Raw genomic sequence first — 15,095 nt, 5'->3', positions numbered from 1 at the left:
CTCTCATTAATAACACAATAGACTACTTGTAGAATGCCTCTTGGAAATCATGCAAGATAAGGTGAACCAGAATGTGGGAAGCTCTGTCCGAAGACCAGGGCATTGTGCTTTGACCATAGTGTGGTGATGAATGTTATGTAGGAAGCCCACGTTGAGTAATTGTATAACAAAAGGTGATTTATACACATCTTAGAGAAAGTAATTCGTGCATTGATATAAAAGCTGATGGCATTATTTTGGGTGCCCCCTCCCCCCAAGCAGGATTCCCTTTTCTTTGCTACAACAAATAACATTTCAATTTTGCTCGGAAGGAATCTCTCTGTTCGTTTTAATTGGACACGGCCCACCAGTTGAGGGGCAATTTGCACAACGACATTGTCTCTAAACAAAACTTCCCCATTTACTCTGCCTGGGATTCTGTGAGGTCTAAAGGCTCCCACAAAGATTGATTCTCATTTTCAACCGGGGTATTGGCTTAAATCACAAACCCAGCTCAAAATTCATTTTAAAAAAAAAATACAAACGTCATATCCCCATGATCAGAAGACTCCTCCCTCCGACAGAGCAGCTTCAGGAGGTGATTAAAACGGAGATTGCTGAATTTAAGTTAATTGACAGGTTCAGAACAAGGGACCCATCATGGCTGAATGAACCATTATCTCCTGATCTCACTACAGATGCTCAGATGAATTGCCCTGTTGGGCTGAAGCAGCAGAACAAAGGGGCACCTTGAAGACCAACCATGTCTTTTTCAAGATATAGATTCAAATGAGTAGCCATATTGGTCTGAAGTAGCACAATAAAATCAGAGTCCAGTAGCACCTTTAAGACCAACAAAGATTTATTCAAGGCGGGAGCTTTCGAGTGCTTGCAGAATAAAGAATAAATCTTTGTTGGTCTTAAGGGTGCCACTGGACTCTGATTTTATTGTGCAAGATATAGATATAAGCTTTGGGTGTTTGAATCATAGAGTTGGAAGGGACCATAGAGGCCATCTAGTCCAACCCCCTACTCAACGCAGGATCAGCCCTAAGCATCCTAAAGCACCCAAGAAAAGTGTGTCTCCAACCTTTGCTTGAAGACTGCCAGTGAGGGGGAGCTCACCACCTCCTTAGGCAGCCTATTCCACTGCTGAACTACTCTGACTGTGAAATTTTTTTTCCTGATATCTAACCTATATCGTTGTACTTGTAGTTTAAACCCATTAAACCCATTGAAGTGTGCTTGCACACACAAACTCATACCTTGAATAAAACCTGGCTGGGCTGAAAGGTGCCTGACCTAACTCAAACTTTGTTCTATAGAGTGAAGCTTCTGTACTCCGGCATTTCTCCCCTGATCTAATCAACCATGGTCATTGCTCCTTTGCACCCTGAGGCCTTTCTCTGCAACACCCTTCCCACCTTCTGACTGGGCTATAATGACTCAGAAATTTCCATTTCAACTAGTATCTGGCCAAAGCTCTGACTCTTGAAAGCTCAGGCCCCAAACGAGTTATTGGAACTAAAGTACCCAGCTAACGAGGTCAAGAAACAGATTAACAAAGCCAGGAGGATACCAAGAGAAAACCTGTTGGAAGACAGACCCAAAAGAGACAATAACAGAACAAATAGCTCTCAATTCAAAACAGTTAAATGCATCATCAGTGACTTACAGCCTCTAATGACAGTTCTCTTTCCCAAGTACTGGGAGGGAGGGGACTTTTCTTACCCACAGACAACCCCACCCCCAATCTCAAACAACTCTTTGCCCACAACAATGCAACATCTAATTTGAACATGGACACTGGCACTAGAGCTTGCAAGAAACCCAGATGCCAACTCTCCTGCCATGTATACTCCAATGACACAGTTACTGGACCTAACAGCTTCACCTACATAGGGCAAACAGGTCAAACCCTCCACCAAAGAATTAATGGACATTAAAAACCACATGACTTAAAAACCTGTAGGGGAACACTTCACCCTTCCAGGATGGTCAATAAGGGACCTCAAAGTAGCTGTTTTATTGCAAAGGAACTTCAAGAACAGACTAGAAAGGGAGTTTGCAGAAATGCAAGTTATTACAGCACTCAAAACAATGGCGTGCCCTGGGCTCAACAAGGACATAGGTTTTGTTTATCTCACTATGCATGCTAACCTCATTCAATTCTTATATCCACATTACGTACAATCCCCTCTTCTTTTTAATTTATTTTATTTGGGACAATGTGACTATAATGTGATTTTAGTGCTATGTAATCTAATTCTGAAACTAACTCTCTGGTCTCAGGATAGGATAACATCTCAGCAGGGCTGGTCACTTGTGGGGATGCTTCATGCTTGGGTGGAGACGGATGGGGCCAGCAGCTAGTCTCTTTTAACTATTTCTCCCCACAACTGGGAAAGTGTCTGCCATTAATTACCACCATTGTCAGTTTTATTTCTCCACTCTTTCTGTGAACTACAACTGAACTCAAAAGGACTGATTAGCTGTTTTAGCAACGAATGATCATTGGCATCCTATGGTTTAATTTGGATAGTTGCAGCAACTGAGAGGTAGTTTTTAGAAAAAATATGTGATGCTTTTCCCCCCTGTCAAGTCACAGATCAGTTATGGTAACCCTATGTCCCAGTCCTGTGGTTTCTGTCATTATTGAGGATATATATGTTTATATACAGTTTCATCCCTGTGTAAGAGATTGGGGCAGCTTGTCTCCTTCCTGCTGCTCCTTTCTCCTCTTTGGGATGTATGATTGATGATGGTACAAATCCTCATTCGGGGATTTAGTGACGCCGTCCTCAATCTTTGCGCGTTGACTCCCAAATGAGGAACGCGGAACCAACTTCAGCCTCTCCTCCAGAACTCGGGATTGCAGCGAACACGCGTGTATTGCTGTCCTGGGAAAGGCACAAGGGACGAGGCAGAGTGGGGGGACGGGACTTCTTCACTTCTTTGGAGTCCGCGCCCTCAAAGGGGGAGGAACTGGAGTTTTTCTTCCATTCCCCCCCTCCCAAGTAAGTGGGGTGGAAGATAGAAATCTTGGCTGTGGGCTGGGAAACGGGGGCAGATGGATGGGATCACGCCCCTCACTAAATCGCTGCCGCGCCCCTCCCGATTCCCCTGAGCGCTGCTCTTGTCTTTGGGGGACGTTTCCAAGTTGCTTTTTGGGGCGGTGGGGAGGAAGGGGGGGGAACCTGAGACCACGCCCCGCCCCCGTCCCCGTCCTATCCTACCCTACCGGGAAGCGTCTCCTTGGACCCCGGGAAACCCCACGTGCCCGAGCCTCGATGCGCAGTGCGAGGCGCCTGCAAAAATCCACACCCCACTTCGAGGTGCGCCTCCTCTCCTGCTCCCTCGCCACTGGGTCCCCCTCGTGCCTGCTTCACCCCCCGGGCTGGGGATCGGGCGCCGCCGCCTCGCTCTTCGCGCAACCAGCTCCGCTCTTCTCTCCGTCCGCGCCCCTGCGTGCAAGGAGCCATGGCGTCGGGGGGTCCCGTCCAGGAGCTGTGCGAGGAGGCCTCCTGCGCCGTCTGCCTCGACTTCTTCAGGGATCCCGTCATGATCCCCGAGTGCGGCCACAGCTTCTGCCGCGCCTGCCTGGGCCGGGCCTGGGGGGAGCCGGGGGCGCAGCCGTCCTGCCCCCAGTGCCGAAAGAGGGCTCAGAAGAGGCGGCTGCGCTCGAACCTGCAGCTGGCCAACGTGGTGGAGATCGCCAAGAGGTTCCGGCCCGTGGAAGCGGAGGCGGCGGAAGGCCGCGGGGGAGACTGCGAGAAGCACCGGGAGCCCCTGAAGTTTTTCTGCCGGGAGGACAAAGCCCCCCTCTGCGTGGTCTGCGGCAAGTCCCGGAAGCACCGAGGCCACCAGGTGACCCCCCTGGAGGAGGCTGCCGGGGAGAAGAAGGTAAGAAATCTCTGCGGGTCTTCAGTGGTCGTGATTCCTGCCCTCTTTCTCTGGAGTTTCGGTCCAGGGGAAAAGGAACCCTCCCAGCTGGATATTAAACGAACTTAATTCTAGGTCCCAGTGGTCTGCTAGCCGGCTAGGAATTGGTTAGCCTATAGCTGCCCCCCCCCCAATCCGGTCAGCCAGAGTTGGGGACAGGATCCTGCGGTGCTTTGATCTTATTGGGCTTCGTTTTACCCCAGGACTTAAGAACAGGAGGGGAGCTATGCTGGATGAGGCCAAACACTCTGTGTCATCTAGTGGCCCAAACCCAGGGGTCATCAGGAGGTCCAGAAGCCCCTCCCACTGCTGCCCCCCAAGCAGCAAGAATAGAGAGCATTACTGTCCCAGGCAGCTTTTCCTCTATACCTTGTGGCTAAGAGCAATTGATGGGCCTCTGCTCCAGATATTAATCCAATCCTTGCTTGAAACTCTTATGCAGGGGTAGTCAAACTGCGGCCCTCCAGATGTCCATGGACTACAATTCCCATGAGCCCCTGCCAGAGTTTGCTTTATTGTGTCCCTCTTGAATTGTAATTTCTCCATGCTAAACTGCCCTAATATCTTTAGCCTTTCCTAGTAGAAAAGGTGTCCCATCCCATAAATCATTTTATTTATGTTTTGTATGCATCTTGTGCAGTGCTAGAATTTTGTGTGTGTGCCTGTGGTGTGTTGACCAGAATTGTACACAGTATTCCAGGTGAGGTTTCGCCATAGGTTTATAATGGGGGCATTGTGATATTGCCTGATTTGCTTTCAGTCCCCTTCCTAATAATCCCCTTGTACAACACTGGCCTTTTTTTCTTGCAGTCACACATGTTCTCTACCACAACTCTTTGTCCTACCAGTTTGGACTCCATCAATGTATATCCATCATTTTTCACTCCAGTGTGCATTACCTTGCACTTCCCCTTGTTGAAGCTCATTTGCCCCCTTGACACCCACTTGGCCAGTTTCAATAAATCCCTCCAGAACACCTCATGGTCCTCCCTGCTTCCCAATGCCATGAACAAATTCATGTCATCTGCTACTTAATTACTTTCCAGCTAAAAAGCACCAGACGTACTTCCAAGTCCTGGGCTACCCCATTGCTCTCCACCTTCCACTGAGCAAACTGGGGTGGCAAACTATGGCTCTCCAGATGTTCATGGAATACAATTTTCATGAGCCCCTGCCAGCATTTGCAAATGCTGGCAGGGGCTCATGGGAATTGTAGTCCATGGACATCTGGAGAGCCTCAGGCCACCCCCACTCTTTGTTTCCTCTTAACCAACCAGTTTTTATTCGACAAAAGGAGTTGTCCGCTCCCATAATTGCTGAGTCCCTTTGGTGAGGGACTTTCTCAGAACCATTCTGGAAGCCTGGCCAAACAGCTTCTCCTAGGTCACTTTTGCCCACGTGTTTCTTCACCCCCTCAAAGGTCTGATGCTCCTGCAGTCGAATTTCCCCCATCAATGTACCTTCTCATTCTACCTTTGCTAACAAATTCCACCAATTGACCTTAGACTGACCGCCCTGTAACTTCCCAGATCTCCTCTGGAACCTTTTCTAAAGATGGGGGTTACATTCACTACCTTCCCGTCCTTGGGAATGGGGGCAAACTTTAGTGATAGATTGCATATTTTTGTCAGAAGTTCCACAGGTTCACATTTGAGTTTCTTCAGAAATCTGAGATGTATGCCATGTGGGGGTCCTGTCCTCCCCCCCCCCCAGGCAGCAGAATGCCTGTCCCTGGTGAAGAGGGGCACTCCAGGATCAAGCATCATCTGGAATGCAGTGGGGGAGTCCTGAAAGGACAGAGAAAGACACATGTCCTTGCCAGACCAAGCGCTGCATCATTGGCTACGTTGGCTGCATCTAATGTGCCTCAGCCCCGAGACCAGTTATAAGAGCTGGGACAAATCTGTCAACATTATTCCCAAAGAGTCTTCAGAGCATTCCCATGATCCTTCAGAAGGTGTTGAAAGGGGAGCTGGGAGGGTTGCAGGAGCTAGACTTGAGAAGGGAGGGCTTTTCTGTGTGGCTGTGCTGCAGCAGCCATTTTGGGCTTGGCTCTGCCACCTGCGGCAGCCATTTTGGGATGGCAATCGGAACCCTCTCCCAACAATCCAAAGGTACCTACAAGCCAAAAGGGTTGGGGGACCCCCGGAGTAACTTCCATTTCATTTAACATCTTTCGGGGAGTATTTGGGCCAGGCTGTTTCAATTCCCTTAATCTCTGGCTTCTTCCTCCTGCAGCAACCCCAGCTGCAGGGTTCATTAGCACTTTGTGGCAGAGAAAGAGTTCCAAAGAATGACAGAAAAATAAAATTAACGCAACTCTTTTGTTTGGGCAGCAGACGATCCTGGCCGTCGTTAGAGAGGAAAGAGTTTGCCAGAACCACCGGGAACCGCTGAAGCTCTTCTGCAGGGACCACGACGTGCCCCTCTGCCTGGTCTGTGAGAAGTCCCAGGAGCACAAATACCACGAAATCGTTCCTGCAGAGGAGGCTTTTCAAGAGTACAAGGTAGGGAATCGACTACATCAATCTTGGTGGGAAAGGCAAGTGGAGCTCCCTTGTGGAATTATTGGTTTTTTGTAGGGAAATTTGGAATTTTGGGACCCGGGTAGGAGCAACACCACCTGTCTTTGCTGCCCATCTCCTGGCTTGACTACTGCCTTGCTAATTGCTCAGGGGGTGATGCCAGGAGACCAGGGCACTCCTCTGGGCTGGCAGCCTATTGGCTGGCTAAGCCACCAGGGGGGCAGCAGCATTTTGGTAGGAGGTTTTAACTCTTTTTTTACCCTCACACTCATTTCCCATCATTAAAACATTGTTACGGTTAATTTTCTGGCTAGGGGGTAGCGTGGGACAGAGGACATCTTGTACCTAGGTCTAGTTTAAACCTTTGAAAGGTAGTAAACCTCCATTTTGGGACTTCCCTCCCCTTTAGGATCAGTTCTGCCGTTCTGTGGCGATACTGAAGCAGGAGAAGGACAAAATTCTGGCGTGCAAAGACAATGTAGTGAAGGAGAGCCAAGATCTGCTCGTAAGTATCACTATTTCTGGGAAGCGAACAGCGACTGCAAACCAGAGATTCCCAAATGGAGAAAACGGAAGTGAGAAGGGAAGCCTCCTGCCACTCTGAATGGCTTGGTTTCCCGCAGGAAAGTTAATGAACGACCCCTTGGAGTATTACATGTGGTGAGTGTTAAGAGGAGCACCTTTCCTCTCAGATCTCTGCAATGAAAAGGGTAGGTTTGCCATACCAGTGCAAAAAACTCCCATATGAAGGTAGCTTCCTGTCTCTATGCGTGGGGAATCAAGAAGGTTCTTCAGCTCTTTTTGTCTTGAGCTGCAGCACAAGTAAAACCTCATTCTGAGAGGAAAGTAATGCAAAGTTAATTCATGTGGACTTCGGATGGGTCTTTCAGAAACTTTCTTTTCCTTCCGGATGTTGATGTGATCTCCTGGAAAGGCAAAAGTGCCCTTCCTGTACGAGTCTCCTCAGGGACTGCAAACATGGGCTGTATTCTTTCTTCCTTCTTTTTCCACCTCAGAAACGAACCAGAGGAGAGCAGCAGATAACTGCGACCAAGTTCAGGCAATTGCACCTGTTGCTGGACGAACAAGAGAAGCTTCTGCTGGCCTTGATGGAAAATGTGGAGAAGGAGGTGACCACCAAAAGAGACCAGTACTTGGTTGAACTGTCTGAGGAGCTTTCCACTCTGGAAAGTCTCATCCGGGAGATGGAGGAGAAGTGTGAACAACCAGCCGGAGATCTCCTGCAGGTGAGGGTGTACCTGTGGTAGTGGGGACATCCCAGAGACACAGACCTGAGACAAAGAAGGTTGCTGGGAATGCCTTTGAGTCCACAGGTGGCCACAAGGGGAACCCACCCTAGTCGAAGGCCTTTCTGCTTTACGCGTGAGGCAAAATCCCCCTGTGAAAGTGGCCACTGTAGAGTTGCCAACCATGCTTCAAAATGGCTCCCCTTTGTCTGCTGACATTAATCTCACAGAGAGTTTCTCCCTCTTTATGAAGATCTGCCCCAGCCTCTGAGTTTAGTCTGGTAGCCAGACACAAGGGAAAGGCCAAAGTGCAAAATCTTCTAGGGCAATGGTTCTCAACCATCCTAATGCCGCGACCCTTTAAAACAGTTCCTCATGTTGTGGTGACCCCCAACCATAAAATTATGCATGTGTTCTTTCACAGAAATTAAATCAAAACTGACCAATGGCGTGAAGATCCATTGTTCATGATCGTATATAAATTGTTTTTTTTTCTGGGGTTTCTCTGTTCGGTTCTGCCTCTTGTCCCACCATGCCGATCTCGCTCTTTTCCGCTGCTCCAGACAGACAGAACGCTCTATCTCAGTCTACCCTGCAAGGCTGTTGTGTGGATGGCGCTCCCTGGCCTAGCTGCTTGCCCTGCTGTGACCCCTGTGAAAGGGTCGTTCGACCCACAAAAGGGTCCTGACCCCCAGGTTGAGCACCACTGTTCTAGGGTCTTAGAGGAATTTAGGTTCCCTGTTCTTGTGTTCCACATACACAGAATTATCCACAAGGAACAGGAAACAATAGACAAATAACCACCTCAGTGCTATGGGGTGTTTAAATTGCTGTATTGGTAGATTTGTATTGCGATTGTTTTATGGGGTGTTTTTAAATCATTGTATGATGTTTCATTGTTAAACGCTGTGAGCCAGCTTGCTGGGAGCGGCGGTATACAAATCTAACTGATAAATAAAATAAATACTCCTGGGATGGTCTTTTAGCATGCACTGAGGTCTCTTTTCTTTCTGTCTCTGCCTTTTGCCTTTAGGGTGCCGAGAGCATCTTGCGGAGGTAAGTGGATCTTTAACATAACCTTCTTAATGCTGTGAAGAATGTGCTCCTTCAGGACCGTGGTTGTGGGCCAGATCGGGTGTACCTAAGAGTGTGGATCTCCCTTCGTTTTTCAGTAGGAAACAACCTTTGCACAGAGACTCAGGAACACAACACCTTGTACTGAAATGGAAGGGGTGGGCGGACACCCAGCTGGGCGAGGGTCCGCAACCTTTCTGAGGTGGCAGGCAACTTTGGGATTCAGACATGATGTGCTGGGCACAGCCACAGAAGGTGGCGCCCTCCACAAAATGGCGGCTGCAGCTGACTTTCAGTCACACCGTGAAGATCCGTGTGTTGTGGTGGCTGCTTCTCCAAAAGAACATTTTCATAGAATCATAGAGTTGGAAGGGGCCTTACAGGCCATCTAGTCCAACCCCCTGCTCAACACAGGATTAGCCCTAAGCATCCTAAGGCATCCAAGAAAAGTGTGTATCCAACCTTCCCAAAATAGCCCAGGAAATAGAGGTTTTAGGTCTCTTCAGCTGTGTTAATTCCACAAAATGGGAGGTTGTAAACCTTCCTAGGCCATTTAGATGAAGGTTTTTATACCCTGCTTTTGCTACCCAAAGGAGTCTCAAAGTGACTTACAATCACCTTCCCTTCCTCTCCCCACAACAGACACCCTGTGAGGGAGGTGAAGCCAAGAGGGGTCTGAGAGTTGGCTTATGTGTCCTATTTACATCAATCTTCCTGCGACCATATGGCAAAGAATTTGGCCTGGTCTCTGCACTGCTACACAGCAGCGGCAGGGAGGAGCTGTTGAAAAATAAAAACAGACCCTGTTTAAGCCTCAATTGGCACTAGGAGAGAAGAAGGGGTCTAGCCACCCCTTCCCCTCGTCATTTTCTCATGCCAAGAAAGTACCTGGGCAGGGAGGTTCCCTGTTTTTGTTTTTCCACATGTACAAAATCCTCCACAAGGAGCAGGAAACAATGGACAGATGACCTTCTCAGTGCTACTTCACTGAATGAAACCAGTTTAGACCTCCAACCCTGTGGGGGCCATCTGAGGTCCAAAGGGTTCTGTATTATTTTATGGCGGTCAAACTCTGCAGCTGTTGTGTGGCTGTGCACAACCCAGGCCCAGTTCTTCACAAAGCGGAAGGAACAGTGAGGTGAATGTTCCTCTCCAGAGACCCCTCCCCAATCTTTCTGTGCTTTCAGCCTCAGTCCGCGTCTCCCTGTTTTCCACCATTTTATGCCTTTGCTTCTCTGGTTGGGGGGTGGGGAGTGGGTGAGGTTCTGAATGTCATGGATGACCCCTTGATGGGATTTTCTTCAGGTACAAAGAAAAGGAGTCGTTTGGGAATATGGAAGCTTTTCCTCTTGCCCTGAAGTGGCGTACTTGGGATTTCTCTGATTTCAATCACATTTTGGAAGGCCTCAGGAAGCAATTTAAAGGTAATGCGTGTGTTTGGTTGAGGCCTGATAGGGCCCCCGGGGTATGTGATCGGGTCTTCCCCTAGCCACACCCCCTGAGCTGGGGGGCCCACATTTATCAGTCTGATTACCAGCCATTTTAATAATCTACACCAAGCTTGATGCCCAAGGCGTTAGATGGGTTCTGTTTTAACCAGCTAGATACTGTCATCTTTTGTGGTTGGGGTGTTTTTAAGGGGTTTTTACCATATGTTTTATAGGTTATTATGTGAATTTCTTTCTTTCTTTCTTTCTTTCTTTCTTTCTTTCTTTCTTTCTTTCTTTCTTTCTTTCTTTCTTTCTTTCTTTCTTTCTTTCTTTCTTTCTTTCTTTCTTTCTCTCTCTCTCTCTCTCTCTCTCTCTCTCTCTCTTTCTCTCTCTCTCTCTTTCTCTCTCTCTTTCCCTCCCTCCCTCCCTCCCTCTCTCTTTCTCTCTTTCTCCCTTCCTTCCTTCCTTCCTTCCTTCCTTCCTTCCTTCCTTCCTTCCTTCCTTCCTTCCTTCCTTCCTTCCTTCCTTCCTTCCTTCCTTCCTTCCTTTCAAAATGGGGCTGATCTGAATTGGTCCCTTGACTGCATCTGTATGTTTGCTTGAACAAATCCTAGATAAGCCCAGATAATTGTCTCAAGGGGACCGACAGTGCTGTCTTAAACAGAGTTATTCCCTTCTAAGCCCACTGAAATCGGTTTGTTTCGAAGGGTGTGACTTTGCTTAGGATAGCACTAAGGAACCTCTGTCTGGCAGTGGCCCAAATTTAGCTGGATAGGACCCTTGGGCAGCAGTCCTTATCCTACTTTCTATGAATCACAAGCAAATCAAGAAAACAAATTTGAATATTTGCAAATGAATAAATCCACCCCCCCCAGAAGTAGCTTCTACTTTATCGTTGCAATTCAGAAGAAATATAAAGTATTGCACCAATATCACAATTGACTTAGGGCATCTCCAGCTTGAAGTGTTCAAAGTGAGTGAGAAACACAGATAGTTTGCAGTGTCCTTCCTCTGCAGAGTCTTCTTTGGTCTGCAGTCCAAATTCTAACCCAGTTTAGCTTCATAGATCTTACTAGGTTGGGCTATACCCTCCCCAGGAGAAAACGGACTGTATTCCTAACTAATTTTGTTGTCCCAGGATTTGTGATTAGGGCCTGTTGTTCACTTTCTGTTTCTTTTGCTTCTTCAGATGCTGTAAATTCAGGACTTCAACTGCAAAAAGGTACATTTTCCTTTATACCCTAATCAAGTATTTCCAAGTTAACGGAAACAGAAAAGGGAAGCTTCCAGAGGTGTTCCTGGCCTATCTGGCAGATGGAGCAAGTGGGGTTTGGTGACACAGGGGTGCGTATAGGGGTGTGGCCAGGTAGTCCATCTGCTGTATACCCTGCACATCTCCACCCACTTCTGGGGCCGGAAGAGTGTCTTCCGAGCATACTGGAGAGAAAAATTCAGACAGAATGAAGGCCGACGTTTTTTAGCGCTGAGAGAGCTCCTGAGAGAACTGCTCAGTGAGAACAGCTCTAACAGGACTGTGACTGTCCCAAGGTCACCCAGCTAGCTGCATGTGGAGGAAGAATGGGGAATCAAACCCAAGCAGGCCATTGGCCTTCACTTTATTGCCAGCCTGATGTTATCTGAAAGAAAATATTCTTGGCAGCTGTGCTCAAACAGCCTCCTCTCTATTTTGTTCTTTCCCTGAAACCTAAAAACCATCCATCCCAAGTCCATCTAAGGCTTTTCCAAATTGCTAGTCAAGAATCACAGCTGCCCGGCAGGCTGAACTCAATGGGAAATACCTTACAGCAGGGGTAGTCAACCTGTGGTCCTCCAGATGTTCATGGACTACAGTTACCATGAGGCAGGGGCTGGCAGGGGTTCATGGGAGTTGTAGTCCATGGACATCTGGAGGACCGCAGGTTGACTACCCCTGCCTTACGGTCTTGATTTTTTATCTTTTTCCTCACAGTCAATTATAACTAAATTAGGCGATGTTGCCTTTTTTGAGATGTACCTCCGAATTATACTAAGAGATGTGCCTCCGAATTGACACACTCAAATCATCCTGCTTGTTTCCATGTGATTTGGGGGTTGGCCGAAATGCACTCTCATATGTGATTTCTTACCCCCCCCCCCAAAAAAAAATCCTGTGACTGAAGTAACCATTTTTTTCCTCCTCCTTTCTCTGCTTGGGATAGAATCTGGGGAGGAACAGACTGTGTTCTTGTGGTGATTTCCTGTGGGAAACAGACTGTGTACATTTTCCGCCTTCTCTTAAAGCTCCCAGGAAAATTGCTCTTCCTTTTTAACAGAGTGGGAGAAGGCAGGAGGGCCTGTGGTCCAAGGAGAGGGTGAAAGAGAGGTGGGGGCAGCTCAGGACTGGCAGGAGAAGGAAAGAAACCCAAACAGGCCGGAGGGTGGAATCCCCCATCTGACGCCCTTTCTCTTCTTGTCTCCTGATTCCCTCTCAACAGCAAATGTGACTCTGGATCAAAACACAGCCCACACAGGGCTCGTCCTGTCGGAGGGTCAGAGAACTGTGGTGTATGTAGGAGTACCCTATTTTCGCAAGAATCCCGAGAGATTTGACGTGCACCCTGTTGTCCTCGGCTTTGAAGGATTCACGACCGGGCGCCATTTCTGGGAAGTCCTTGTGGGAAACGAGGGAGAATGGAAGGTGGGGGTGGCCAGGAAGTCCGTGAAGAGGAAGGGAGACATCACTGTTGGTCCCAAGGAAGGCTTCTGGACTGTGGGGATGTGGTTGGGGGGCTTCATGGCTTCTGCAGAAGGCCACCGTCCCCTGTCCCTGCCCCGGGAGCTAAAAAGGATCCGCGTGGGCCTGAACTGCGCCGGGGGCCGAGTGGCCTTTTTTGACGCTGACACAGCCGCCCTTCTCTACGAGTTCTCTGGAGCCTCCTTCTATGGAGAGACCCTCCTGCCCTTCTTTTGGGTGCGCAGGGAAGCCTGCCTCAGAATCTCTCCTTAGGACTGTTTCTCACCAGGACGATCAAAGAAGGAAAGATCATTTCTCAAGAACCCCCCCCCCCTCTTTTTTGAGTCCTGCAAAAGCCTTTTTTTTCCCCCTTTGTATGTCATTTCTCAAAACCATGATACCGGTCTTTTGCCCTTTTTTTTAAAGAACAGCTGGCTTGTTCTGAAGAAGAGCGCCAAACAGACCCCCCCCCCCCCCCAGCCTCCATTTGCCTCAAGCCCAAGAAGGTGAATATTTCAGTCACAATTTGGGATTTTCTAGTTTTTTTTTTCTTTACTGGGCACCCTCTTTTTGGATTTGCCTGTGAGCGGTTAGGGATGAAACAGGTTCTCACCTGTTTTTCAGGTTGGGGCTTTTTGATTCCCTTTATGGTACCTTAAAATGAGTACCCAGCTTGCTGGGGGGTAAACGTTAATGACTGGGGAAGGCACTGGCAAACCACCCTGTATTGAGTCTGCCATGAAAACGCTGGAGGGCGTCACCCCAAGGGTCAGACATGACTCCGTGCTTGCACAGGGGATACCTTTACCTTTACCTTTTTATGGTACCTTTTGTCTGGATTTGCCTGCATTCAACCTGCCTATTCTGAAGGACACTGAAGGTCGTGTCCATATAGAGGTTGCTGTTTTCGTGTCATTTGTTTTTCAGTTACAGCAGAGATGTTCTGCTCATTATTATAATAAAGTTATGTTACACTGAAAACGGTACTCTTGAATTGGTGTCTTTTTTTTCTGAAAAAAGAGGGTGAGAAACCATTTCACAACTGCAGGAGAAGCCCATTACTCTGCAGTTGGGCAGGAAAACCAGGGGGTGGATTTTCTCATGGCCTATGCTTGCATTAAGGTTTCCCTTCATGTTGTTCTTGTGTCTCTTTTCCAATCAGTACAGGCCCTTTTCATCCACCCCCCCCCCTTGCTCTCCTTTAGAGGAACTGAGTGCTACTGTTTAATCCTTATTATGACCCTGTGCGGGAAGTGGGGCCAAGAGTCAATGGGGTTCATCCTGCAAAGCTAGGGAGGGAGGCATAATACCATAGAGCCCCTCTTCTGAAGCAGCCATTATCCCCAAACAAACTGATTTATGTTGTCTGGAGTTTAGTTGTAATTTTGGATGATCTCCAGGCCCCACCTGGAGGTTCTCCAGGCCCTGCCTGGAGGCTGGCAATCTTATAGCTGAGCCACCTGGTCAATGTAATGTGCTGCCATCTCCTGCTTCAGTGGTGTTGGGAAATGGTGAGGCCTCCTTTTTGGGGGGCCTGGTGACCAAGCCCTCTGAGGAACGGCTGAGGGATTTGGGTATGCTCAGCTTGGAGAAGAGGAGGTTGAGAGGGGCCAGGATTGCTCTCACATATTTAAAAGGTTGTCACTTGGGGGAGGGCAGGATGCTGTTCCCATTGGCTGCAGAGGATGAGACCTACGGTAATGGCTTCAAATTCACTGTAGAAGGGTACAGGCTAGATATCAAGAAAATTTTTTCCCATATAGTTCATCAGTGGAATGGGCTGCCTAAGGAGGTGGTGGGCTCCCCTCAGTGTGCTGGCAGGACAGGCATGTGTGTTGTCTTGTTGGGAAAGGCAGAGGAGGACTCTTCCTATCAATCAACTTGGGGAGGGGTTTGACAGTTTCTCCCCCATAAGGGGGGCAGGAGATGGAAGCTTTGGGCTGATCCTGCGTTGAGCAGGGGGTTGGACTAGATGGCCCGTGTGGCCCTTTCCAACTCTATGATTCTATGAGATGTGAATTTGGCTGTGGTCTGGGAAAGGCAAAAGTGGGAACCCAGCTCTGCCACTTCCTTCCAAGTCTCCTTGAACAATTTTCTTGGGGGGTTTGGGGGAAGGAAGGGGAGAGCTCTGCAGGCTGAAATCCTGAACCCAGCCCAAAATTCATTTTTGCAATACAAGCGGCCA

The 15,095-nt window shown here is 48.4% G+C and overlaps 1 protein-coding gene across 1 annotated transcript; it reads left to right on the top strand.

The window, feature by feature from the left end:
• The first annotated feature begins 3,344 nt into the window (after positions 1-3,344).
• LOC143834293 (E3 ubiquitin-protein ligase TRIM39-like) lies at positions 3,345-13,374 on the top strand. The gene is made up of 8 exons (XM_077330997.1): positions 3,345-3,882; positions 6,261-6,428; positions 6,856-6,951; positions 7,463-7,693; positions 8,727-8,749; positions 10,073-10,191; positions 11,387-11,419; positions 12,672-13,374. Exons 1-8 carry the CDS (start codon positions 3,460-3,462, stop codon positions 13,181-13,183), a joined length of 1,605 nt encoding a protein of 534 aa, XP_077187112.1. The 5' UTR covers positions 3,345-3,459; the 3' UTR covers positions 13,184-13,374.
• The last annotated feature ends 1,721 nt before the right edge of the window (positions 13,375-15,095 follow it).

This window comes from Paroedura picta, chromosome 3 (assembly GCF_049243985.1).
Source record: "Paroedura picta isolate Pp20150507F chromosome 3, Ppicta_v3.0, whole genome shotgun sequence".
NCBI classification, from domain to species: domain Eukaryota; kingdom Metazoa; phylum Chordata; class Lepidosauria; order Squamata; family Gekkonidae; genus Paroedura; species Paroedura picta.
Note: the sequence above shows the minus strand (reverse complement) of the source record. Positions and strands in the feature narration are given on the sequence as shown.

Coding starts and splice junctions, on each gene's coding strand:
- LOC143834293 (XM_077330997.1), top strand. CDS start 3,460: ATGGCGTCGGGGGGTCCCGTCCAGGAGCTGTGCGAGGAGGCCTCCTGC. Junction 6,952..7,462: donor AGGAGAGCCAAGATCTGCTC/GTAAGTATCACT, acceptor TTTCCACCTCAG/AAACGAACCAGAGGAGAGCA. Junction 8,750..10,072: donor GCCGAGAGCATCTTGCGGAG/GTAAGTGGATCT, acceptor GATTTTCTTCAG/GTACAAAGAAAAGGAGTCGT.